Here is a 26,423-nt window from a genome sequence, read left to right as displayed (position 1 = left end):
TATTGCACAAAACAGTGGGAGTTTGAATATTTTATGATCATTGTATATTAAATTAATAGGTACTTGATTTGCCTTTTTTATGACATAGTGTCCACTTGAGTAAGTTCAAAGCAAAAGACATAAAAAAATTACAATGAAAACAGAAGTGTGTACAGGTATATAAGTCAGAAGAAATTTTTGTTGGTAATTTTCTTCGTTTATAACCTTGAAAATTAGAAATTCATTTGTTACAAATACAAATACTAAATCAGCATTAATAGTTGTGCTAATTCTTATGACACTCATTTGCACATTGGACATACTTGATTTTATGCTACTAGCATGACATATATGAAATTGAAATTTTTCTATTTTATATACTATCAGCAATTATATATTGTGCACTAAACAAATAGAAGTACTTTAAAAGTACTTAGTAAGGGCCTCCCCTGGTGGTTCAGTGGTTGAGTGCTGGGCTGCGAAGCTGCCCGCAGCCTCTGCAGCAACGGTTTGGTCCCCGGCCACTGGGTGAGGGTCCCACATGGCGCACAGACCTCTCCTGCCGTGCCCTCCACTCCCCCAGCAGTGTACTTCGTCTGTCTGCCTGTTTTGTTCTCCACTATGGCTCTGGTGAATCCTTTCACCCTCCCGTGCTTCTGACTGTACCCAGTGCTTATATAAATAAATAAATAAATAAATAAATCTTTTAAAAAAAAAGTACTTAGTAAAATTTTTAGGAGTGTGATTCAGTCTTAATAGTATTAAAACGCTTTGTCCTATTTTTAAAAAAGGATACTTGGACCACAGTATTTTTCTTTTTAGTGATTTACTTTTTTTTTTTTTTTTTTTTTTTAAATAATAAATTTTATTTTTTATATTCCCCATACAATTGCAACCCCCCCCATTCTGACACCAATCCCTCCCCTCCCGTCCCCCACCCCCAAAAAGTGTCTCTGGTTCATAGTTATTTGTTGATTTTGATTTTCACTTTCTTATAGTTATTCATTTTCCTGGTCCCTTATTTAAGTTTTCTAGATTCCTGCTATGAGTGAGACCATCCAGTATTTTTCTTTTTCTTTCTGGCTTATTTCGCTGAGCATGATCCCTTCCAGCGCCATCCATGTTGCTGCAAATTGCAAGTGTTTATCTTTTTTGAATGCTGAGTAAGATTCCATGGTATATATGGACCACATCTTCTTGATCCAGTCATCTATTTTTGGGCATTTGGGTTGTTTCCAAAGCTTAGCTATTGTAAACAGTGCTGCTATAAACATAGGGGTGCAGGTGTTCTTTGGAATTGATGTTTCTGTGTCCTTTGGGTAAATACCTAGGAGTGGAATTGCTGGATCATATGGAAGTTCTATGTTTAGTAGGTCCAGAAATCTCCACACAGCTCTCCATAGTGGTTGGACCAGTTTGCACTCCTACCAACAGTGCAGGGGAGTTCCTTTTTCTCCACACCCTCGTCAACATTTGTTGTTGCTAATTTTTTTAATATGTGCCATTCTCACTGGTGGAAATATGGGCGAAACGCTACGTGATTTGCACATCAAAGACATCTTTACAGACACATCACCCAAAGCAGTGATAGTGAAGGCAAAGATAAACAGCTGGGACTACATCAAATTAAAGAGCTTCTGCACAGCAAAAGAGACAATAAGAAAAACAAGGAGAAACCCCACCAACTGGGAGAACATTTTTGCACACAACACTAATGATAAAGGACTGATCACAAAAATCTGCAAAGAGCTGATGAGACTCAACGCAAACAAAGAAAATAATCCTGTCAAAAAATGGGCAGAAGAGCTAAAAAGAAACTTCTCTGAAGAGGAAATGCAAATGGCCAACAGGCATATGAAAAAATGTTCAACATCACTTCTCATCAGGGAAATGTAAATCAAAACTACCATGAGATACCATCTTACACCAGTGAGAATGGCACATATTTAGTGATTTACTTTTTAAAACATATTCCAAGTTGAATGAGAGTATTGTGCTAAGCCGAGTTGTATTGTGTTAAGCCGAGCAGTAGTCATTTCTGTAATTTTTTTTTTTTTAATTGTGTCTGTACTTCTGGTGAATTATTTTCTGGTGCTCATCCTCAGTTTAAGCATTCTTTGTCCATTTTTGTTATAGACACACAAATTGCCTTCTGTATATCTAAGGATAATGATGATGATAAATGTAATAATAACTAACACTTACTGAGCATTTTATTACACATCAGGAACTGTCCCAAGACTTGACTTTTATAGACTTTTATAATCCTCATAATAATCACATAGTGGTAGGTACTGCTATCATCTCCTTTTTACAGATGGAAAGATGGTGTGAATATTAATCAGTTACCTATGACAGATAGTAAATAGCAGAGTAGGATGATAACTAATTACTTGAGCATAAGACATGATTTGAATCATCTGTGTATTTCTATGTACTAATTACATTGTTTGGTAGTTAGGTGTCTTAGGAATTTCCATATAAACATGTTTTTAATTTTCAGTGTTACATTTTATCCATTATAATTTTTTAAAGAAATTAATATACCCCCCTCCCCTTTTTTGGGTTCACAGGATGGACAATCTGAAATCTTATATACTTTTTGGAATTCAGTTACTCAAGCACTTTCTTCTCAATTTCACATGGCAACAAATTGTAAGTATACTATTCATTTTCAAATTCATTACAAATTTTTCAGTTACTTTAAAGCTTAATATCAAGAATTTCTGCTTGATTGGTTTACAAGCATATCTTTTAAAATTCCTAATTGTCATTTCTTTCTAGACTTCAAATCTAGAAAATGTTAGGTGTATGTATATTCAGTTTCATAAGTTAATTTTTACATATGACTTGTAATATGCCTTTAGAATAAAACTCTCCAGAAGAATAAGTTAATTTTTCATGTTTCAAATATTAATGATTTTTGTCTGAATTGTTCCTGTACTTAAATGTAGTAATATAAATTTAGCCTTTCAGTTATATCCTTCTCCATGTGTGAAAATAATTGATTTCCATGAAAACAATTATCATGAAGTTCTATTTAATATTTAGCTTTTCACATTGTATAGCTTTATCAGTATTTCTTCCTTTCTTTAATGAGTAAATTTAATTTGTATTGTGACTATTTCTTACCTCACTTTGACAGCATTATTTTTTAAATGGCCTTATTTAGCATACTTTAAAAAAATCTCTGACCTGTGGGCATAGCCTCTTCCAATATTGCTTATTATTTGCAAATTTAACATACTTTTAATACAAGGTAAACTCTTTAGTGTAAGACAAACTTTTACCCTGACATATCACTAAGAAATTAAGAGAATGTCACTTTAGGCAGTGAGACTGGAATGAAAATGGCCTTGTCTGATATATTTACCTGTGTCAATTCTGTGTCCTGTGATTAAATTTTCTTCTCAATATGTATAATATTTTTCTATATTTCTGCATATCAATGTTTGGTTGGATATCAAACATGAGTTTTTCCTTGTTCTGTGTTGAATATTTTTATCTTCTTATAAGTATTCTAATTTTTGGGTACTATCAAGTTACTTAGAAATAATTTAGTCTTTTTCAGTCTTGTTTTTAAGATGTATTAGCAAAACCTGAACAGTATTTTCTCTAAGGCTAATTATTTCCTACTGAGCTAGTTCCCTCTACTTAGTAGCTTACCAGATACTCTGAATTAATGAGATTTTTTTCATCCTGGATTTAGGTAACAGGCACTCTTTCTAGACTTGTGTGAATATGGGTATGTTCTCTCTAATTCTTTTTGTGTTTCACGCCCAGACTCTGGAAATTTCTTCACATACATGTACTGACTAGTGTTTTACTATTCAGGTATATTATTTGCAGATCTCTGTAGTTCTCTCTTTGTATAATTCTCTCCTTTCTGGTATTCTGTCCTATGAACTCTCATTATGTTACAGGGCAGGGAGAAAGTTGCTTCTGTCTTCCTGGTAGAAAGTAGGACTAAAAGTAGTCCTACTGTTTTTGTGCAGTAGGGCTGAGAGTCTTTCCCATTTCCTGTGCCATGAACTGGATATTCCTTCAAGGAAGTAAACTCGGGGCAATCACAGGGCCCACCTCATCTATTTCCTGACTCTTGGGGATCATTGCCTTTTTTGCATGACTTTTTTTTTTTTTTTTTTGGTGGGACCCTCGCTGGAGACCAGGGAACAAACCGGCGCTGCAGAGGCTGCGGGCAGCCTCGCAGCCCAGCGCTCAACCGCTGCGCCACCAGGGGAGGCCCGATATTATGTGTTTTTAAAAGCATTATTTCATATATTTGTCTTATTTTTTGGTTCCTTCAGATAGGAAGGTAATTGTAGTCTCTATTATTATTCCATCTTGACCATCAATAGTAGTACTCACATAGTTTTAAGAACAATGATTAGAAGTATATTTTAAAATATTAGAGGTGGGTGCTGTCATTGGTCATCTGTGTTTTTACTTTCCTTAACTACTACATACCCTTGGACTCTCCATATGTCGTCCTCTTTCCCATTCTGCTCACTCTCAAAACCAGTCTTGTCTTTTGGGTCATCAAGATAATTAATGTCATTATCCTTTGCCTTTCCTCCATTGAAAAGCCACTTTTTTTCCCTTTGAGCCTGAGAGTAGGGTAACTTTCCTCCTCTTCAAAACTACTCTTTTACTGGTATTAGAGCCTGCTTTGTTTACCATATCCTCTGAGCAATTTTGTTCACACTTTCCGAGGTTTTTTTGTTGTTTTTTCCTTGCATTTCTCCTTTTTTTTTAAATTTCTTCCCTTCATAAACCAAGTTACTGGCATCTAATAAAAAAACCTGAAATAAAACTACAGAGTTCTTCTTTGGTTGCTATTTAATTTTCCCTCTCAAAGAGTAGTTTGCATTTTTTGTCTTCATTTTCATATTTTTGATTTCTGGTATCTTTTTGTGTTTTGCCCCCAGACTCTGAAAATTTCTATTCAAATTGTTTCCATTCACTATGCAGTAACATATCTCTTAAGTACTCAACCTAGTATATGTTTTTCAGCTTTTATAGGTGCCTATTTGACTTGTGTAGTCAAAGAAGCTTCTGAGATGGAATTTAATATTTTTAGGCAGGAAATCCCATTAATATTTCATGTTCAGAGTAGCTTGTTACATCTAATAACATTATGACTTTAATAACTTCCTTTAGGAAAACTCCAAAGTAAGTTGTTTGTAAAGCACCTTTCTTATATTTGTATAGCACATATAGTCCCTGAAGTGTACTGTAGTGCTTCTTGAAATTATAGACAGGCAATATTAAGGAAATGCAACCATCTGCAGAATTAAAGATTAACAGATTGTCTAAGTAAGTAATATTTTGGCAGAATATTTCTAAAGGGAAAATTTCCTACTTTCAGAACATGTTTTCTGATTATAAATGTTCATGCTTAGTAAAAAGAAGTTCTAGATATAACAAGATATACTCTAGGAGTCTGACAAACAATGAATTTACTTAATTCAAAAGAAAAGGGGCCTGAACTTGTTTCCATGAAGATTTAAAGAGGCTTCGGTAGAAAGTCTGCTGCTTTAATTTTCTGTGGGCAATGGCTATTTCTAAGGTGATTTCTAAGCTTTTTGTCTGTTGTTTTTTATTGTAGTTTCCACATAATATTGATTATTCACTAGCTTATTGGATTATAATATGTATTTTTTGGTTTAAGAAAAAGCAAAGTGAACATTACTCTTTTGAAATGAAAACAGTTCTTTGTAGTCTGATGATTTTCCTTGAATGTCTCATCCCTCTTACTTGCTATATTTTTCTTCAGTTCTTAATCATTTTCTTTTTTAAAAAAGATTTATTTATTTATGCATACAAGAACTGGGGTCCAGGCCAGAGGTGTGGGGGGTGAGAGAATTCACCAGAGACAGAGTAGGGAACAGAACAGGCAGATCTAGTGAAATACGCTGCTGAGGGGAGCAGCTGGTGAGACAGGAGAGGCCTGATGTGCCACGTGAGTAGCTCCCTGGCCGGGGATCGAACTCGTGCTGCAGTGGCTGCGGACAGCTTCATAGGTTGCGTCTTAACCCCTTGCACCACCAGGGAGGCCCAGTTCTTAATCATTTTCTAATACACTGTGATATTTATTGTGATTGGATCTCCCCAACCCATAAGACATAGAATACTCTTGGTTTAGCAGTATTCTCATTGACTAAAGCCTTGCATACCTAGGGCTTCAATATAGCTTGTTGCCTTGAAGGCATTCTCACTGGTGTAAGATGGTATCTCATTGTAGTTTTGATTTGCATTTCCCTGATTGCAAGTGATGTTGAACATTTTTTCATATGCCTGTTGGCCATTTGCATTTCCTCTTTGAAGTTCCTTTTTAGCTCTTCTGCCCATTTTTTGGGACTGGATTATTTACTTTGTTTTTGTTGAGTCTCATCAGCTCTTTGTAGATTTTTGTGATCAGTCCTTTATCATTAGTGTTGTGTGCAAAAATTTTCTCCCAAGTTGGTGGGGTGTCTCTTTGTTTTGGTTACTGTCTCTTTTGCTGTACAGAAGCTCTTTAATTTGATGTAGTTCCAGCTGTTTATCTTTGCCTTCACTATCACTGCTTTGGGTGATGAGTCTTTAAAGATGTTGCTGAGGTGTATGTCATGTAGTATTCCACCTATATTTCCTTCTGTATATTTTATGGTTTTGGGTCTTATGTCTGGTTCTTTAATCCAATTGGTTTTTGTGCATGGTGTGAGGTAATAGTCAAGCTTCTTTCTTTTGCATATAACAACCCAGTTTTCCCAGCACCATTTATTGAACAAACTTTCATAGCTCCATTGCATATTCATTGCAAGGAAATACAACTTTTGTAGACTAAAGAGGAGTCTTCAGAAAATACTAAAAGTTTATTAAAACCTGGGAGGAAGTTATCTATCTAGTGTAAGTTTTTGGATTCTTACTTTGGCAGGACAAATTTGATTATACCATTTTTTCGTTAAAATCCTTCATTCGTACACACATATATCTCATATCTACATTGGACTTGTACAATGTTATATATTAGTTATATCTCAGGAAAAACTAAAATAAAACAGGAAAAACTAAAATAAAAATTAGACACATTAAAAATACTTCATTGATTTCTTATCACTCAAGAATAATTTATTAAAGTATAATACTCATACAGTATGAATATTATATGCCTAAATTAATTTTTCATACCTTAACATGTCTATGTAACCCTCTTGTATTTGCTCTCTAACCTCTCTTGCTCAACATGTTTATGAATCTTCCATGTTGTTGTGTGCAATTGTAGGTCATTATCCATTGATAAATTATATTTATCTACTGTATTATTGATGGTGGTTCCCACATTTGGGTGGTTTCCCATTTTGAGCTATTTTTAAATAATGCTGCTGTGATAATTCTGTCCTCTCTTATCGGAAACAAACCTAGGGATGGAAAACAGGTGTGTTGACAGAGAACCCTCCCAAAGATTTGCAGTGGTTATATGGCAAAAGGGATTTTGCAGATGTAATTTAAGGATCTTGAGGTAGAAGGTATATCCTGGATCATCCTGCTGGGCCCAGTATAGTCACTGAGGTTTTTTAAAGTGTGAGGAGGAGTGGGGAGAGTCAAAGGAAGAGAGTGATTATGGAAGCCCAGGTCAGAGTGATAGGTCAGAGTGATACAGTTGCTGGAAGAGGGACCGCAAGGTGAGGAATGGAGGCAGGTGGAATGATCAAGGGAAAATTGCCCATTAATCTTCAGAAGGAACACAGCTTTGTTGACACTTTGGTTTTGACTTAGTGTGACAAATTTGCATTTCTGATGTCTAGACCTGCATGATAATGCAGCTGTGTTATTTTAAGCCACCAAATTTGTGGTAATTTGTTACAGCAGCTATAGGATACTAATACAGCACATCATAAAGTATTCATATTCATATATTCAGCTTTAGTAGATACTGTCAAAGAGGTTTCCAATGTTTTAAAAAATTTTAAACACCCATTGACACTATATAAGAGCTCTAGTTTTTCTATATCCTTTTTAATACTTGGTATTTTCTGTTATTTGTTTTAGGTATTCTGGGGGGTATATAATTTTGTCATATTTGGTTTTAATATTTCCTTTATGGTTAATGATACTATTCATTTTTCTATTTGTTTATTAACTGTTCAGAGATGCTCCTTTATAAATTATTACATTTTCTATGGAGTTGTCTATGTTACTGATTCATAAGATTTACTTACTTATTCTGAAGTATTTTGTTGGACTCTATCTTTTCCTCTGGCACTCCAGTTTTATGTAGGTTGGTCATTTCAGTTGACTCTAGAATTGAGTTGGATTGGGACACTTGCTATAATAGTAAGAATCAGTCTATCTTTAATTCTCTCTGTTTTGGGGACATGCATCTCCCACACTTTTTTTTAATTAATTGTTTTACATCATCATTCATTTTTAAACAATATTTGCTTCCCCCCACCCCTTCAAGTGTGGTCCCCTATAGAGTTTCCTTCACCAGTGCACCTGTGCACCATCACCTTAGTCCCCTGTGCTCCTCCTGCCCTCCCTGATCCCTCTCCCCCCTCCTCCCCTGCAGATTTATAATTGTCTGTTTTTGCTTTTAACTGAGAAGTTGGAAAGTCTTTCTCTCCTCAGCCCTGAAATATTGAGGTTAATCTAGCTCTGCCACCTAAGATTTGCTTATTAACTTCCACCTCATGTAACTTCAGAATCTGGTGGATGTATTCATGAAAAGAAAGATCTGCTTATGTTTATGTTGTGTTCTCTTTCCTCAGTTGGTCTTTGGTTTCCTCACATATATTTCCACAAACATTAAGCTACTTTTTGAAGCTTTAGATAGTACCCCAGTTTCTCTTATATCTCCATAACTTAGTAAATCTTCCATGGGTAACCTAATTCAAGATTCCTTAAGTTTCCAACTTTTTATTCCAGTCCCATGCACCATTAAAGAACTTTGATATTTTCTCTCTTCTTAGTAGAGGTACCCTGCGTGGGCCAGGCTTGAATTTTTAAAAATTAATGTTACTAGCATTATTATAAAGCTCCTCATTGGAACCCATCTTTGGTTTGTCCAGGCTGTATGTAGCATCATCTTCATATGCAAAGTCAATATTTATTTGCTACATTTTATTGTTTATCATTTATCTAATTCATGTCAATTTTTTACTTGGCAGCTTCTGTGTTTTTAAAACAGGCATTTGAAGGAGAATACCCTAAATTATTGCGTCTTTATAATGATTTATGGAAGCGTCTTCAACAATACAGCCAAAATATTCAAGGAAAATTTAATGCAAGTGGAACTACAGATCTCTATGTTGACCTACAACACATAGAAGATGATACACAGGACATATTCTTACCTAAAAGACCAGATTATGAGTATGTTTGTTTAATCAGACCTGTTTGTTGGCATGTTAAAGAGTTTGTCTTTTGTTTTTACTATAAATTTGAAATTGAGAATATGCTAATCTTTTAAGTATTGGTAATACTTTTTATTTATTTGCATACCTTAAAAGACTTGGCAGCATTTTTAACTGAAGAAGTCAAATTTCATCTTTAGTTAAGCAGCATGATTCCTATTAGAATCTGTTTTAAACTATAACAAAATAGGGTGAGCAGAGCTAGGAGAGATGATCATATGTTGTCATTATCTTTTAATTGTAATTATAATATGTCTATAATTACATTTGATAGTATCATCATTGATGGAACACTGATATAAATGTAATGTAAAAGAAGTAGTGTGTTTAAGAACTACAGGAGAAATAAACCTATGCTGAGATTGGTTCTCTGTGAGGAAAAAACAGTATAGTCAAAATTACCCAGAAAGTATAGTTCATATAACCATATTCAGAAGTCACATTGAAAACAGTCTACCATTTTAACAGGGTCAAACCAGCTAGCTTTTCCTCCCAAATTGAGAAGTATTATTTTCAGATTTTTATCTGAGCACCAGGCAATTGACTGGCTCACATACATTCCCTCTATAACACTATAATCATATTTATTGTGATGAGACAGACTCGGGTAGTACCTAATTTTTATTATTTGACTTGTAAGAAAAATGTTGGAAAGATTCATCGATGCTATTTAAATGTTTCTCTTTCAAATATTTTTCCTAAATTGTTATAGGAATTGTATCCATTGTGGTAAGAAGTATAGTAAGAGGAATGATTCTATTCTAAACAAGGAAGTTAGATAAGCACTGATACAAGAGAAGACAGGAATTTTGCCCATATCTCTTGATCTATTCAATGATAATATATTAATTTTTTAAAGTTAATTTAAAATAGCACATATATTATTTTATTTCTGACTTAGTTTTATGTTTAAATCCATATGCATGCACTCTTTAAAGATCTAGAAAAATATATAGCAAATGATAACAGTGATTTTATCTCTAGGATGTAGAATTTTTATTTTATATTTTCTGCTTTTATTTAAAATGAGTATATGTTCCTTGTAGGGGGAGGGGGCAGCAAATTCAATGGAGAGGAAAAAAATCAGAGTTAAAAAAAAAAACCAATTTGCTTTGGAGACTAAGTTTAGTAGAGCAATTGGTGGGGAAGAGGAGTTATAACCCATATTCGAAGAAAGCAAAAAATCATGAGGGTAATAAAACAAATGCAGTGAATTTTAAATATTCTTTTGGGAAAGAAAGCAGAGAATAAAACATAAATTTGACCAAGTTCTGCAGGGAATTATTTTAAACCAGCTCGACTGCTGTGTTTTCTATACCTAGAAAGTACCTGGCATACTGTAGACACTTAATATTTCTGGGGGAGGAGGAGACTGGAGAAAAGGTGGAGAGTGTATGAAGTTGTTTTAGGCATGGAGATCTTAGAGGTATAGCCATTTTAGAATGGTGACAAATATGGAAGCTCAATTGTAAAGCTAATAAAGGTAAACTTATACTAGAGGACAGGTTTTAGAAAAGTTAAGTGTTTTTACATTTATAGTCACCAAGGATCCTTGCAGCAGATTTGGAGAATAGGAAGAAAGCACTTACAGTTCAGTCCTGAAATTTCTTTATGTTAGAAAATGACAGGAACAAAAATCGAGAAGATATTTAAGTAGTTGACATGGGCTTCAATAGATTATTGCCTCATACAAATTTAGGTACTAGTTGTTTCCCTGTCTCAATTGTGCTCTCTCAGTTTTCATCTATTGTAGAAGTTATTATAGCATTTTGCCTGCATATTCCTTCACTAGATTGTATAGCACTTTAAATCTGTATCTTACTAGTACTTAACTAGAGCTTGGTACATAGTATTCTCAGTTAATCTATATTGAATGAACTACTTATTGAATGAGAAAGTATTCAGATAAATTTGGTATTATGATAAAGGAGCCAAGAGCAATCTCACTTCTGGAGCATGTAAGTTGACCAGAAAGCTGGGAAAAGGAGAAAGCCAGGTTTTATATAGATAAAGACACAGGTCAGATGTTTTCAAGGTTAACATTTTATGATGCAAGGGGATTTGTTTGGAAAAAGAAAACAATGCAGAAGGGATACTAGAAGAATCCTTTTTTTTTTTTTTTTGTAATTCTTAAATGGGTGGTATACAAAGATATGGAGAAATTACAGGAGTAAGAAAGCAGATGGAAATAATGGTTATTGTCATTTATTGGTAAATGTCAAAGAAAAATATAAGAGCCAATAGTTAAACTGACAAATGAAAATCATCATAAATAATTGAGACATGCAAAGAATTAAGAGGAAAGAAGTATTTAGTAGGCTACATTATAATTGATAAAGAATATTGTAAAAACAAATTAGCTTAGAATACTGGTTGGGAGTATTATGTGACTGTAGGAGTTTTACAAATACTTTTTATATCTTGCAAATAAAAGTTTTGGCATGAGAAATTAATAAAAGTTTGGCTATATATACATCCCTTGAAGATAGTAAGCTGTATGGGAAATGGCAACTGTGGGTGAAAAGGGTTTAGTTAATGGAGCAGGTCTCTACAGATTTGCTCTTTTGTTAATGCTTTGATATTATATAAAAACAGAATTTGCTAAGTGAATGCATAGCCTTGTTAAAATGAAGATTTTGCAGTATTATTCTTATAATTTTAAGTGACAGGTTTACTTTTTCTTTTTTAAAGATTTATTTATTTATTTATTTATTTATTTATTTATTTATTTATACATACATACAAGCACTGGGTACAGTCAGAAGCGCGGGAGGGTGAGAGAATTCACCAGAGCCAGAGCTGGGAGCAGAGCAGGCAGAAGGACCGAAATACACTGCTGAGGGGAGCAGCGGGCAGCAGGAGAGGTCTGCACGCCATGTGAGACCCTCCTCCGGTGGCTGGGGAGCAGCCGGGGATCGAACTGGCACTGCAGAGGCTGCAGGCAGCTTCGCAACCCAGCGCTCAACCGCTGCGCCACTGGGGAGACCCTTAAGTGACAGGTTTACTACAAAAGGTACTGATATTATATACCTGGGACTTATATATAAATTAAAATGTTGATATAGTTCTTAATAAACATTTAATTCTGAAATGTATTTGTAAATATATTTTTAAACATTTTTTTTTGTTCATATAAAGTTACATTTATATAGGAATTGTTTTTAAGAAAGGTATTTGCAGCCTGGTATAATAGCATTTAGTGTGGTATAATTTAAGTTCATTTTTAATAAATTTTGTTTCCACAGTCCAGAAAAGGCTTTGAAAGACTCACTGCAACCCTTTGAAGCTGCCTATTTATCAAAATCCTTATCTCGACTCTTTGATCCTATCAACTTGGTTTTCCCCCCTGGTGGTCGTAATCCTCCATCTGCAGATGAACTTGAAGGTATCATTAAAACTATAGCAAGGTATGTGATTTTTATATAAGGGCATGCCATAAAACACTTGCCTCATTTGAGAGTGATGTATTATAGTAGTACATTTTTAATTTATCTCAATTTATTCAGGTAATTAATTCTGCAATTAAACCAGAGTTTTGAATGAGTACACATATTTAGTACCTGGGATCCCAGTTAATAAAATCATTTAAATACAGTCTGAAAATGGTCTATTTAATTATTCTTGTCAGGGATGCAAGGTAAATCTATTTATGCATAGTAAATTTTTGATATTATGCAGGAAAGTAAGTATGGTAATAACTTTATAAATTGAGACGATAAAGCATAGAAGTTAATGTTTTTGTATCTTAAACCCCAAAAGTACTTCTCAGCACACACAGTATTATAATCCTGATTACTTACTTGTATTTGCTATTTTAAGCTTTCCAAGGGAATGTGACAGCTTTTAAACTCTCAAATGGGAAGATATCATAGTAGAGGTACCACCTGAATGCTTGCAGACAATGTAATTACACTACTGCCTTAAGACATTTTGAGGTTAACGGTTATGAGACTAATTTTTTCAATACTAGTGAGACTATCTCAGTTTCTGTCATACTTAACAAGTTGTCATTACCGTAGGTCCTATACATTTGCAGATGGATATTTTGTAGAGTAAAAATGATAGTATAGGACATGGGCCTCCCCGGTGGCGCAGAGGTTGAATGCTGGGCTGCGAAGCTGCCCACAGCCTCTACTGCGCCAGTGTGATCCCTGGCCTCCGGGTGAGGGTCCCACATGGCCAACGGACCTCTCCTGCCACACCTGCTGCTCCCCTCAGCACTGTACTTCGTCAGTCTGCCTGTTCTGTTCCCTGCTCTGGCTCTGGTGGATTCTCTCACCCTCCCGCGCTTCTGACTGTACCCAATGCTTGTATAAATAAATAAATAAATTTAAAAAAAAAGATGATAGTATAGGACCAAGATATAGAACTCTGTAGATCCTTTTAGAATGCAAATTTGAGGGTGGTGCTTCTGGGGATGTGAGAGTAAAACAAAACAAAACAGGTAGAATATACAGAAGCACATCTTTAACTATAGTTATAGGAGTAAGAAAGCAGGTGGAAATACTGGTTATAAATATGTAATAGTCATTGTCAAAGGAAAAACATAAGGCCCAATAGTTCGACTGATACATGAAAATCGGCATAATAATTGAAAACATGGAAAGAATACGGAGAAAAAACTGTCTAAATTCTAACATCTTGTTCCTAAATTTCTCCATAGTTATCTTGACTTTCCAAAGACCTGACTGTTGACTTTTTTATCCTAATGTCTCTTATCTGTTTAGCATAACAGTGACAAAAACAATCCTGGATTCAGTTTTTCTCTTTGACCTGTTTATGGAAATGTTAAAGAGACATCTCCCATTCTTCTATGCAGCTTGACAATGTTACTATCATATATAATCTGGAGCTTGAAAAAACATATTTACACCAGTGTTTAATAGAACCTAAAAGGGGGCAATGAAAAAAAAAGTGTTCATTAATAAAATTATGTCTCACTCTTACATTAAATGGCATTTTTATCAAACACAGTATGTACTAGTTTTGCTTCAAACTCCTTATCATTCTTCATAAAGAGATTTGATTAATGCCAACATTTATTCTATTTCAGAGACAGTAATTACTTTTCTTGCTTCCCCTTCTAGGTATGGATTTTCATGTAATTTTTAATTGCTAGTATTCTTTCCATGGTCTTTCTAAACACTTTTTTAGTAGTAGCTAACTTTTTTCTTTGTTTTATTATTATAAATTTATTTATATTTTTAATTGCAATTACATAAGGATCCCCTCCCAATCAGGTATCACCACTGTAGTGAACCCATCACCACACCCATGCTCTCCCACCATAGTCCATTGTACTTCCTTCCCTCTTTTAAACATTTTTTTTTTTTTTTTTTTTGGTCAGTCATCTCAACTGTCCCAATTAATCCAATGTTAAGTTGAAATCAGCATGACAAAGAAATGCTGTATTCATTTCTTTTAAAATTTCAAATTATATTTTGTTATGCTTTTGATATATTTAAAAAGCTATGCTATACAAAACAGCTTGAATTGGCATAATTTCTACAGAAACTGAGTATCTTTATGTATCATGTGTAGTTTATATTTTTAGCCTATATCCTTTCAAGGTCATCATTTCCATTCAAGAACTGTCATTTCCTTGCAGATGTCTGTGATATGCACACTCTAATTGCACTTATCAGTATTAACAAGAATCCTACTTTAAAAATCTGTACACAATTTACTCTCTTAATCACAGCCTGAACCCACACATGATGTGCTTTTATTAATGAGAAACTGGTCATTAACCAAGCCATCTCAAATCACTTTTTCCTAATGCTGAATTTAGAAGGGAAAATGAAGCAGTGCCACCAATTCTTGGAAGCAATCAGTGAAATCTATAAAAAGAATCATCACATTGCTTATTTGGTTTAGATTTATATGTTGCTCTTTACTTTGTTGATGAACTACGTTGCTAATAATTAGTCTGTTTTTGTTTTCTCCAGTGAACTAAACGTAGCTGCTGTTGATGCAAACCTCACATTAGCAGTGTCAAAAAATGTGGCAAAGACCATCCAGTTATATGGTGTAAAATCAGAACAGCTTGTAAGTGGTATTTCTTATCTGTAAACTTTTATAATTTTGTTTAAAACTGCAATACCTGACTCTGAATATTGAATTGACTAAATAGTAATTTATTGGCATTTTTACTTTAGTAAAATTGAATCTTTCTGATGAATTTAAAGCAGAAAAACTGTTACATCTTTTAAAAAATGACCTTCCTACCATTTTAATACTTTCAGAATGCAGGCAGGCAGGATTTTTAAGGTTTATGTAAAAAAATACATATATCACTTTATGGGCTAATTATATATACTGAAAAATAATTATTTCAGATTGATCAGATTTCCCTTCTTGTTACCACTTAATCCAGGTTTCATTCATTCACTGTTATCTATTATGAAAGACTTGAACTGTTAGAAAGTAATTGGAGGAAGTGAAGTGCTTAAAATTGTAATACCCTGTTGATTTACTTTCAAAAGACTCCAACACTAAAACATGAAAGGTAAATCCTAAAATTATTCTATTTGGAACTTCCATATGTTTAACAGCTACATATCTCAATCATAATCTAATTCTTTACATATATGTTCTAAAGTTAAACATACATATTTACCAAAATATATGTAAGCTAACTGAAATCCAGAGAGTAAGGTTTTAGTATAATTTTAACTGTGATTTGTATGCTAATTTTAGAAAATATACCCAAAAATCTGTCTACTCTCTATAGATATAGCCGACCAAAAATTCATTTTACCCTTTCTGATTGCTCCCAGTTGAAATATCATAGAATGAAGTAATCTAGTTGTGCCTATATTCTGGGAGTTTGAGTTTGTTCTGGAATAATTTTTAGGGTAAGGTGGTAGCAAATCGAACTAAAGGAATTTGTGTAAAATGATCCTTGGTGGTTAATAGTCAGATCATGAGGTTTCCTACTTTCACTCTAATTTTGTCTACATGTTAATATGGTACTATTTTCCATTCAATTGTTTTTGCAGCCTTAACAAATAATTTAATATCTTTTTTTAAACTTTGTTTATTGAAAACTACCCTTACAGAGACCTTGAAAGCCCTGTAGGTAATCACATGACTAATTTTTCTCTTATACATTTTCTTGAAACTTTTATTATAATTTTAATTGCTCTTAAAAACATGGTTTATTGCTGCAAGTGAAATTCACTATTATATCCATCGAATTTAATGCAATTACTAAAAATGGCAGGGAAAAAATTTTAGGAGATGGTCCACATTAAAGGAAGAGTCAACATAGAAGCCACAGAGATAATGTTAGACCTATTGCCTTCAATATGACAAAAGGCTTTTACAAATTTAAAATTCATCAGCCACCTTGTGATTGAATTGGTACTGTTTGTCAAATAGCCTGTGACTAAATTTCTCACACCATCCAAACCTACAATGTTAAAGGCTAACAGAAGTAATTGATGTAAACCCGCTTTGCCTCATTAAACATAATTGGAATAGAGAGAATATTAAGAACACCAAAAAAAGAAAAAAAAAACTGTAATTTAAAAAACAACAGTAAGTCATTGATTTTAAAGTTTTAAAATTTTAAGTGAATTTCTTCAAAAGTAATTTTAATTTTCAATTTTCATTTTGTATAAAGGGCACATGAACATTAAATAACAAAGTATATTGTGGTTTACTTTCGAAATATATTATTGATTAATGATGTACGTAACATTTTATTGCACTTCCCTTATATTTTGACTGTTAATGCTGTTTATGCCACGCCTGTTTTAAATTTATCATATTTTGTTCTTTGATCTGTTAAATTTATCATATTTTAGTGGAAGAAAGACTTGAAGCAGATTTTTTTTTTTATAGAGGCATGTTTATTTATTTGTTTGTTTGTTTTGTTTATACATGCACTGGGTACAGTCAGAAGCACGGGAGGGTGAGAGAAATCACCAGAGCCAGAGCGGAGAACAGAGCAGGCAGAAGGTCCGAAGTACAGTGCTGAGGGGAGCAGCGGGTGGCAGGAGAGGTCTGCGCACCATGTGGGACCCTCCTCCGGTGGCCGGGGAGCAGCCGGGGATTGAACCGGTGCCGCTGAGGCTGCGGGCAGCTTCGCAACCCAGCGCTCAACCGCTGCGCCACCAGGGAGGCCCTTGAAGCAGATTTTTAATTAAAATAAACTTCATCTGTAAATACAAATATTGATTTAAAATTTGGTTTGATAGCTATGTCTACATAAATGGTGGATTCTTCCTATAAAGGAAAAACTTAAATCTCAAATCCACAGGGTTGAAAAGTGACAGAAATCAAATTATCAATGAAATGCTAAAGTAACGAACTAAAGGAACTAAAGACAAGCATGTTTTTGGAAAGTGTAACATGAAAATATAAAATCTGAAATGTAGATCGAACAGCTTTCCAGAATCCTAAATTTATTTCCCAAAAGATTAGTTCTGGAAGTTTCTTGGTTACCAGAACATTTTAGTATACTTAATTATATCTTTTTTCACATCAGGAAAAAGACTCAGAAAAGGATTTCTCAAGTTGATTCTATTCTGTGCACCATCCTCACAGTCATCTGAACTCACTGTATATTTGTATATATTCTGTATGCCTGTGAAAGCTATATTGTTTCTTTTTTACTTCATCATTGTAATGTTCTGAAATACAGTAGAGTAAAACATTATACATTATATAGTACATAGATATGCTTATAGTCTAAAATTATTTTATCATTACATGTATATTTTCTAAAGTTTTTCTGTTCTTAATCACTGGAGTTATATGTCATACAAACCTAAACCTCTGTAGGGACAAATCGCAAAATCTTTTTTATGATTCTTAAATGGCACTAGAGAATTCTTTTTTTAAGGTTAGGGTAAAGCTATAAGAATATCTTGTAAGCATTTTTAATGGCTTTTATTGTGTGATTATCCACTTCATGTATTACCTCATTTACTTCACAACAGTCCTGTAAAATGAGTGTTAATATCTGCCAATACAAAAGGTAGAAGTTGAGATTGAGAAAGGCTAATAACATGTCCAATATAGACTGGTAAAAATAGAATGCCAAAAGGCCTCCCTGGTGGTACAAGGAGTTAAGACACAACCTATGAAGCTAGCCACAGCCACTGTAGCACGAGTTCAATCCCCGGCCAGGGAGCTAACCCACATGGCGCAGCAGACCTCTCCTGTCTCACCCACTGCTCCCCTCAGCAGTGTATTTCAGTTGCTCTGCCTGTTCTGTTCCCCTCTCTGTCTCTGGTGAATCCTCTCACCCCCCACAACTATGGCCTCTTCCCCAGTTCCTGTATGTATAAATAAATAAAATCTTTAAAAAAAAATGGAATGCCAAGTATAAAGTATTGAAACTGGTATTCAAAATCAGATTTGATTCTCAGGAAAGCTTCACAATTTCTGTTTCTGACCTGTATCTTAACACAAAGCATCTGTCTTTTTTTATTTAAGAAAAATGGGAATGTGCTATACATACAGGTTTGATTTATTTACTCATTTTATAATGTGACATAGGGATCTACATTTTAATACATACCTAATATATTTTTTACATTACAGCTTATTTAACTTCTGTATTTTTAATGGACAGTCTCTTAGTCACGCAGAATGGTCTAACAAAATACCACAAACAGGGTGGCCTGTAAGCAACAGCAATTTATTTCTCACAGAATTGAAGACTGGGAAGTTCAAGATCTAGCCACCATCTGGCTCAGAAATGGCTATCTTTTTCTCTGTAATCTCCGAGGGGTGAGGATACAAGAGGACTTTATCAAGCCTTTCTTGCAAAGATCCACTTCATGCATTTGCCTTTATAATCTGTTCACCCTAAAGGTCTACCTGAGCATTTGGTTTTATCATATGAGTCAGGAGGATACAAATATTCAGCTGCTGGAAAATATTTAGATGATTTAGTAGTTTAATTTCGATGTAACAGGGAGTTAGCATTGGATTCTCACATATGAGTTAAAAGCACTAAGGTTTACTTCTTCTGGTGTGTATTTTAGTATGTGTCATGTGAATATCCACTTCCTAGGGGCTCATCTGAAAATGAGATCAATGTGTTTTAGATATTTTTTCATTAAAGAAATTTTATTTGTTTTGACAGCAGTTGTAAAGTTATAATTAAATTTGTTACGTAGAAATTTTTGTTCAAAACACACATATAGCTGCGTATATCATAATGTCTTATGATTAAACTAAACAAATTGATTTTTTTTAAAGATTTATTTATTTTTGCATGTAAGAGCTGGAGTAAAGGCCAGAAATGGCAGGGGTGAGAGGATTCACCAGAGACAGAGCGGGGAACAGGACAGGCAGACTGACTGAAATACACTGCTGAGGGGAGCAACGGGTGACTCAAGAGAGGTCTGCTGCGCCATGTGGGTTGTTCCCTGGCTAGCCAGGGATTGAACTTGTGCTGCAGAGGCTGCAGACTGCTTCATAGTGCGGCGCTCTACCCCTTTTGCCACCAGGGAGGCCCTAAATTGATTTTTTTAATGGTGATATACTAGTAAATTTGTTTGTATAGTTTTGAAATGTGACCTTTAGAAGAAAGGTCACTACAAATACAGCAAGTTTGAATGAGAATTTTCCTTGCCTTCTGTATGTTAAGAGGAAATAAAATATTAGTTTATAAGGGAGTTGTGGTACTTTTATATTTTATAGGCTTATAAACTTTTATGATATCAAAATTATTGGCAACTAAGATGATACATATTCCTTTCAAAAGGTAAGTTTTTAGGGCATTTCTCAACAGTAACTATTTGATGATTTTAGGAAATGATATCTAGAAACTTAGTGTAAATGTCAAATGTTATAAACTGTGAAAAAGTAGATTGGCATTTAACTAGATTGCAGACCATTTGAAACAATAATAAGAATGACATTTAAGGGGAGGTTTCCACTTCAGTGAAGGTCAGTAGCTGTGTGTGAGGTCAATTGTTTTAGATGGCAGTGGGGTTTTATTTTAAGCTTTGTAAATATACTTTATTCTTTGCATAATTTCCTAAGTAATTTGGAGACTTGGCATTTCTATAATAGAAGAAAACCTATATGATATTTAAATGATATAGGAATATATGAAAGATTCATGTAGTTTTAGAACACATATTAAGAATACCCATACACACATAAATAAAAATTAAGGTTTAATATTGCTTCTTACTTGGCAGTGTTTCCCATACAGTCCAACAAATTAAATAAGCCTAATTAGCTTAACATTCCTCTTTTTTTATAAGGGGAGAAAACAAAGAGATACTGTAGGGGCCCTCTGGAAAAAAATGTCATAGTAAGATAGTCAAAAAGATTTCACTAGAATTTCATTTGGGGAGGTTTGTCAAAAGTAAGAAAAAGTTTCAAAACACTTGATTAAGAGGCATCTTAATCCCCAAGCAGAATGCAAGTATATTATCACCCCAAGATCCAGAAGTGATCCCCAAGACAATCATAAAAAGAATAAACTTTGATAATTCCACTGAGGACAGGCAATAGCTTGTAGCTACAAGTGCAGTTTTACCCAGATTTCTGTCCAGCTATATCTAACTGCAAATGAGGTGCAACTCCTATTTCTGTCTGGTCATATTTTGGGCTTCTATCTGTTGGTTAAAATACCTGACTAAACCAACAATCTGCATGCCTGAGGCAAGCAGAAAGCCAAGCCAAATTTGCAGCACATAAAACAGATTTAGCAGGAAGACAATAGTTTGTCTCTGTGTGAGAACTGATGGACCTGGATTTCGATAGGAAAAGATGTTAAATATTCATCTGCAGGGTCCAAAGCAAGTGGGGTTCAATTAATTTTAATTTTAATTTTAATTTTAATTTCTCCTTGGCTGTTTAAGGGAATGACTGGCAACAGTTTCTTAGAAAATCCCTCATAGTCCTTTCAGCCTGCAAGGGCTAATATGGGATTGTCTGTAACTTGGCACACTTTTGTGAATGGGGATTTATATAGATGTGGTTTTTAATTTTTGTTTCAAGTTTGACTTCTGTTCTAACATTTTATTAAGAGATTCCCTGAGGCTAGCCAAGATATTTCTTTGTATTCTCTTTTCAATATATCCTCCTATAGTTACCAGTATGACAGCTATTTATGATGAGAACTATTTTAAAAAGCTCTCCAAATATAGTTTTTGCAATTCAAAACTATAGTGATATATATATAGGTGATACCTAAGTAGATCTTGGTTTTATAGTAAAACATTTAGTCTAAGACTTGAGAAGAATGGAGATTTTTATTAATTGTGGAATTAATATTTAATATTAATATTAAATACAATGTGAAAACAAGACACTCTTAGCACATGACTCTTTAGAATGAGACTAAGGATACAAAGTGAGAACTTTTGCTGTTCAGTTTATAACTTTCAGTGCTATTTCAATTTTTATCATGTTCATGTTTTAAAAGATGAAATGATTTAATTCGTGCCCAGAGGAATTGCTTATACTGGGTGGGACTGAGGAAGCAGGAATTCTGGCAGCTTTGAGGAAATTTGTGTTCTGGACTTGGACTATACTACCAGAAAATGGCATCTCCAACTTTAGATTCTCTATTTCTAAGCACTCTGCCTCTTCAACCTTGCGTATATGCCTGCATTTCTGAATATTGAAAGACTGGAGCTTATGGAAGGCTCTTGCTTTCTTAGAATTTCTTGTAACCCAATCTAATATCTTTTAATCTCTCTAACCTCGACTCTAGATCCCACGAGTCCATGGAAGCTATAATAAGTGCTTTGGCCTTCATTTTGAGTGAGGAAAAAAATTCAAAGGGAAGAACTGGAATTTAGGAAGTAATAAAAATCATAACAGATAAACATGTAGGTAAATCTAAGCCTTAATTGCATAAAATTGAAAATAATAGACGCCAATTTGGGACATAGACACCAGATAGAACTAAAATACAAGTCCACTGTAAGGCTTAAAATGAGGGAGGGATGATATATTTTAAAACATTATGAAATGCTTGTATTTTTCAAGAGGACTGTAAAGCTATAGATGCTTTGGTTTAAGTCAAGTATGAATTGGGATGATCTAATTATAACCACTAAAAGATCAGAAATAGAATCTATAACTTCAAGTAAATTGATGGGAAAATGTGTAAAACAAAAATGTACCAGTAAATTAAAAGGCTGGAAAGTATATAAGAGGGCATAAAACAAAAACACATGATATGTAAAAAGTTTCTAGTAAGATGAATCAGACTATATCATTTATCAGAATAAATGAATCACAACCAATAGACTAAATTGGCCAGACATGTTTATCAGTTTTGATAGGATCAATAACTTAATTGAACTTTCTGTAATATAAGGACAGAAACTTTGGAAAACATAAGGACACACAAAAGTGTGAAAGTTAAGGAATGGAGAAAAATATTTCAGATACCAATTAACTGAAAACCGTTATAAGTATGTTAACATTAAACAATATAGTCTGTAAGGCAGAAAGCATTATTAGGGATTAACAGCGGGATACTCCATCACAATATAAGAAAAGGAACAATTATGCAAAAAGAAGGTCATCTACAAATTATGAAACGGCTTACAACACAGCCTCGAACTAATAAAGTAGAATTACAGAGAGAAGTTGACAAACCAACTATCAAAATGGGAGATTGTGACGGTTAAGAGGGTTAGGCCACAGTAGAACAATATTCTTTGAACTAGTTCTCCTTAAGACTCCTTTGCAGAAAACTATAGCCATTTATGACAGACACTGACATAGATTGACAGTGCCAGATTTTGTAAATTTCTAATCACTAGGGTAATCATTGCACTCAATCAGGTAATTAACCTTTTTTTTTTTTTTCTGGTTTGGCATATATACTACTATTAAGATTAACATACAAAAAAGAGTTTCACTAGGTTGGAGTTTAGTAATATAAATTTTATTAAGACTAGTTAAATTGGGCTTCCCTAGTGGTGCAAGGGGTAAGATGCAACCTATGAAGCTGTCTGCAGCCACTGCAGCATAAGTTCTATCCCCTGCCAGCCAGGGAGCTACCCACATGGCACAGAAGACCTCTCCTAACTCGCCGGCTGTTCCCCTCAGCAGTGTACTTCAGTCAGTCTGCCTGTTCTGTTCCCCACTTTGTCTCTGGTGAATACTCTTACCCCCCCACACCTCTAGCCTGTACCCCAGTTCTTGTATGCATAAATAAATAAATCTTAAAAAGACTAGTTAAATTAAAATTTCTCTTTAGACTGTACGTATGCAACTTCATTGCTATGAAAATAATGCATACAAGATTGTAGGCTTAATTACATTAGACTTTACATCTCAAGAACTATGAAAGTACTAGACTACATACTAACATAAAAACTTCTAGATATTTTTTCAAATTTTATTTATCTTAATAGTAGGATGCTGGGATTTTAGCTTTCTGTATCCCTGAGGATAATAAGCTTATGTTTCTTCTGGAAATTCTGTGGTTTGAAATTCAATCTGTATTAAACTAATTACCCTAAACCAAAGAGGCCTTAATTTCTATACTTTATGTATTTATGAAGAGTTTTTCTGTTGATTAATGAAATAGTCATAGTATTCATTACTGGAAAATGGGAAAAGCTCAGTATACATGACAGTGAACATTTTTTTCGTCTTCAAAGATTTAAAAATATGCAGATGACTCCAAACTTAATTAATAAGGCCAGTTTAGGAGACAGTAATTGGTCATGGGTAGGTGGAAATTTCATCTGTTGTTCAAATTATAAGGTCCTTTGAGGTAAAATGAAAGTTCTGGATGATCTGTTCTTAGCAAGTTGTGTTTGCTTTCCCTTCCCCCTATAGTTACCAAATCCCACGTACCAGGGTAATGTTGACTTATAGGATAAAAGAATGGGAAAAGATCTAGAGGAGGAGAGTAGAGAGAAAGGTAGGTTAATAAAAGAGTTTTGTAACAGGAATATAGGCTCGGAGCAACGTAGCTAGCTTTGAATTACAAAGCTATATTTTATCCTTATGTGCTGGTCTTGTTCTTCTCTCATGTATAAACAAGATTAATTTTGTTCCCAACTTTTATGTTAACTGTCCAAAAGGGAACCCATCTCAAGCTGTCATCTTTTTTTTTTCTGTTCTCTTTTTTTTTTTAATTTAAATTTTATTTTTTATATTCCCCATACAATTACAACTCCCTTATTTTGACCCCAACCTCTCCTTTCCCTGCCCCCCACCCGCCATAGAGTGTCTCTGGTTCATAGTTGTTTGTCGATTTTGATATTTTCTTTCTTATAGTTATTCTTTTTCCTGGTCCCTTATTTAAGTTTTCTAGATTCCTGCTATGAGTGAGACCATCCGGTATTTTTATTTTTCTTTCTGGCTTATTTTGCTGAGCATGATCCCTTCCAGCTTCATCCATGTTGCTGCAAATTGCATGTGTTTATCTTTTTTGAATGCTGAGTAATATTCCATGGTGTATATGTACCACATCTTCTTGATCCAGTCATCTATTTTTGGGCATTTGGCTTGTTTCCAAAGCTTAGCTATTTGTAAATAGTGCTGCTATAAACATAGGGGTGCAGGTGCTCTTTGGAATTAATGTTTCTGTGTCCTTTGGGTAAATACCTAGGAGTGGAATTGCTGGATCATATGGAAGCTCTGTGTTTAGTAGGTCCAGAAATCTCCACACAGCTCTCCATAGTGGTTGGACCAGTTTGCACTCCCACCAGCAGTGCAGGAGAGTTCCTTTTTCTCCACAACCTCGCCAACATTTGTTGTTGCTAGTTTTTTTAATATGTGCCATTCTCACTGGTGTAAGATGGTACCTCATTGTAGTTTTGATTTGCATTTCCCTGATTACAAGTGATGTTGAACATTTTTTCATATGCCTGTTGGCCATTTGCATTTCCTCTTCAGAGAAGTTTCTTTTTAGCTCTTCTGCCCATTTTTTGACTGGATTATTTTTTTTGTTTTTGTTGAGTCTCATCAGCTGTTTGTAGATTTTTGTGATCAGTCCTTTATAATTAGTGTTGTGTGCAAAAATGTTCTCCCAGTCGGTGGGGTTTCTCTTTGTTTTGGTTATTGTCTCTCTTGCTGTACAGAAGCTCTTTAATTTGATGTAGTCTCAGCTGTTTATCTTTGCCTTCACTGTCACTGCTTTGGGTAATGTGTCTGTGAAGTTGTCTTTGATGTGCATATCACGTAGTGTTTCACCTATATTTCCTTTTATGTATTTTATGGTTTCAGGTCTTATGTTTAGTTCTTTAATCCATTTTGAGTTAGTTTTTGTGCATGGTATTAGGTAGTAGTCAAACTTCATTCTTTTGCATGTAGCAACCCAGTTTTCCCAGCACTATGTATTGAACAAACTTTCTTTGCTCCAATGCATATTCTTTGCTCCTTTGTCAAAGATTAGTTGACCATAAATCTGTTGGTTTATTTCTGGATTTTCTATTCGATTCCATTGATCTGTGTGTCTGTTCTTGTTCCAATACCATGCAGTTTTGATGATTACGGCTTTGTAGTGTAGTTTAAAGTCTGGGAGTGTGATGCCTCCATTCCCCTTTTTTTTTTTATTTTTTTCAGGAGAGCCTTGGCTATTCGGGGTTTTTTTGTGATTCCATATGAATTTCATCAATAATTGTTCTATTTCTTTGAAGAATGCCATTGAGATTTTGATTGGAATAGCATTGAATCTGTATATTGCTTTTGGTAGGATGGCCATTTTAATAATGTTTATTCTTCCAATCCATGAGCAGGGGATATCTTTCCATTTCTTTGTGTCTTCTATTTCTTTTAACAGTGTTTTATAGTTTTCTTTGTATAGGTCCTTTACCTCTTTTGTTAGATTTATTCCCAAGTATTTGATTTTTTTGTTGTTGTTGCAATAATAAAAGGGATGGTTTTTTTTGATTTCTTCTTCTTCAGATTTATTGTTTGTGTATAGGAAAGCTACTGACTTTTGCGTGTTGATTTTGTATCCTGCCACTTTACTGAACTGATTGATTAGTTGAATTAGTTTTTCTGTGGAGTTTTTGTGGTTCTCTATGTATGTTATCATATCATCTGCAAATAGAGATCGTTTGACTTCTTCTTTTCCTATTTGGATTCCTTGTA

General features: G+C 34.2%; 1 protein-coding gene across 8 annotated transcripts in view; it reads left to right on the top strand.

Moving 5' to 3' along the window:
* COG5 (component of oligomeric golgi complex 5) overlaps window positions 1–26,423 on the top strand; it is a gene marked incomplete at both ends in the record, with an annotated part of 167,069 nt that overhangs the window by 102,462 nt on the left and 38,184 nt on the right. For 6 of the 8 annotated variants that reach the window (XM_084230368.1, XM_084230370.1, XM_084230365.1 and 3 more), the window contains 4 exons: window positions 2,553–2,634; window positions 9,129–9,333; window positions 12,620–12,781; window positions 15,323–15,422. In XM_084230368.1, coding sequence (XP_084086494.1) covers window positions 2,553–2,634; window positions 9,129–9,333; window positions 12,620–12,781; window positions 15,323–15,422 — 549 coding nt within the window. The remainder of the gene's footprint in view (window positions 1–2,552; window positions 2,635–9,128; window positions 9,334–12,619; window positions 12,782–15,322; window positions 15,423–26,423) is intronic. The other 2 variants (XM_084230369.1, XM_084230364.1) reach the window with 2 other exon arrangements.

The sequence above is a fragment of the Talpa europaea genome (assembly GCF_964194135.1).
Source record: "Talpa europaea genome assembly, chromosome: 3".
NCBI classification, from domain to species: domain Eukaryota; kingdom Metazoa; phylum Chordata; class Mammalia; order Eulipotyphla; family Talpidae; genus Talpa; species Talpa europaea.
This window is presented reverse-complemented; position numbering and strand designations above follow the sequence as displayed.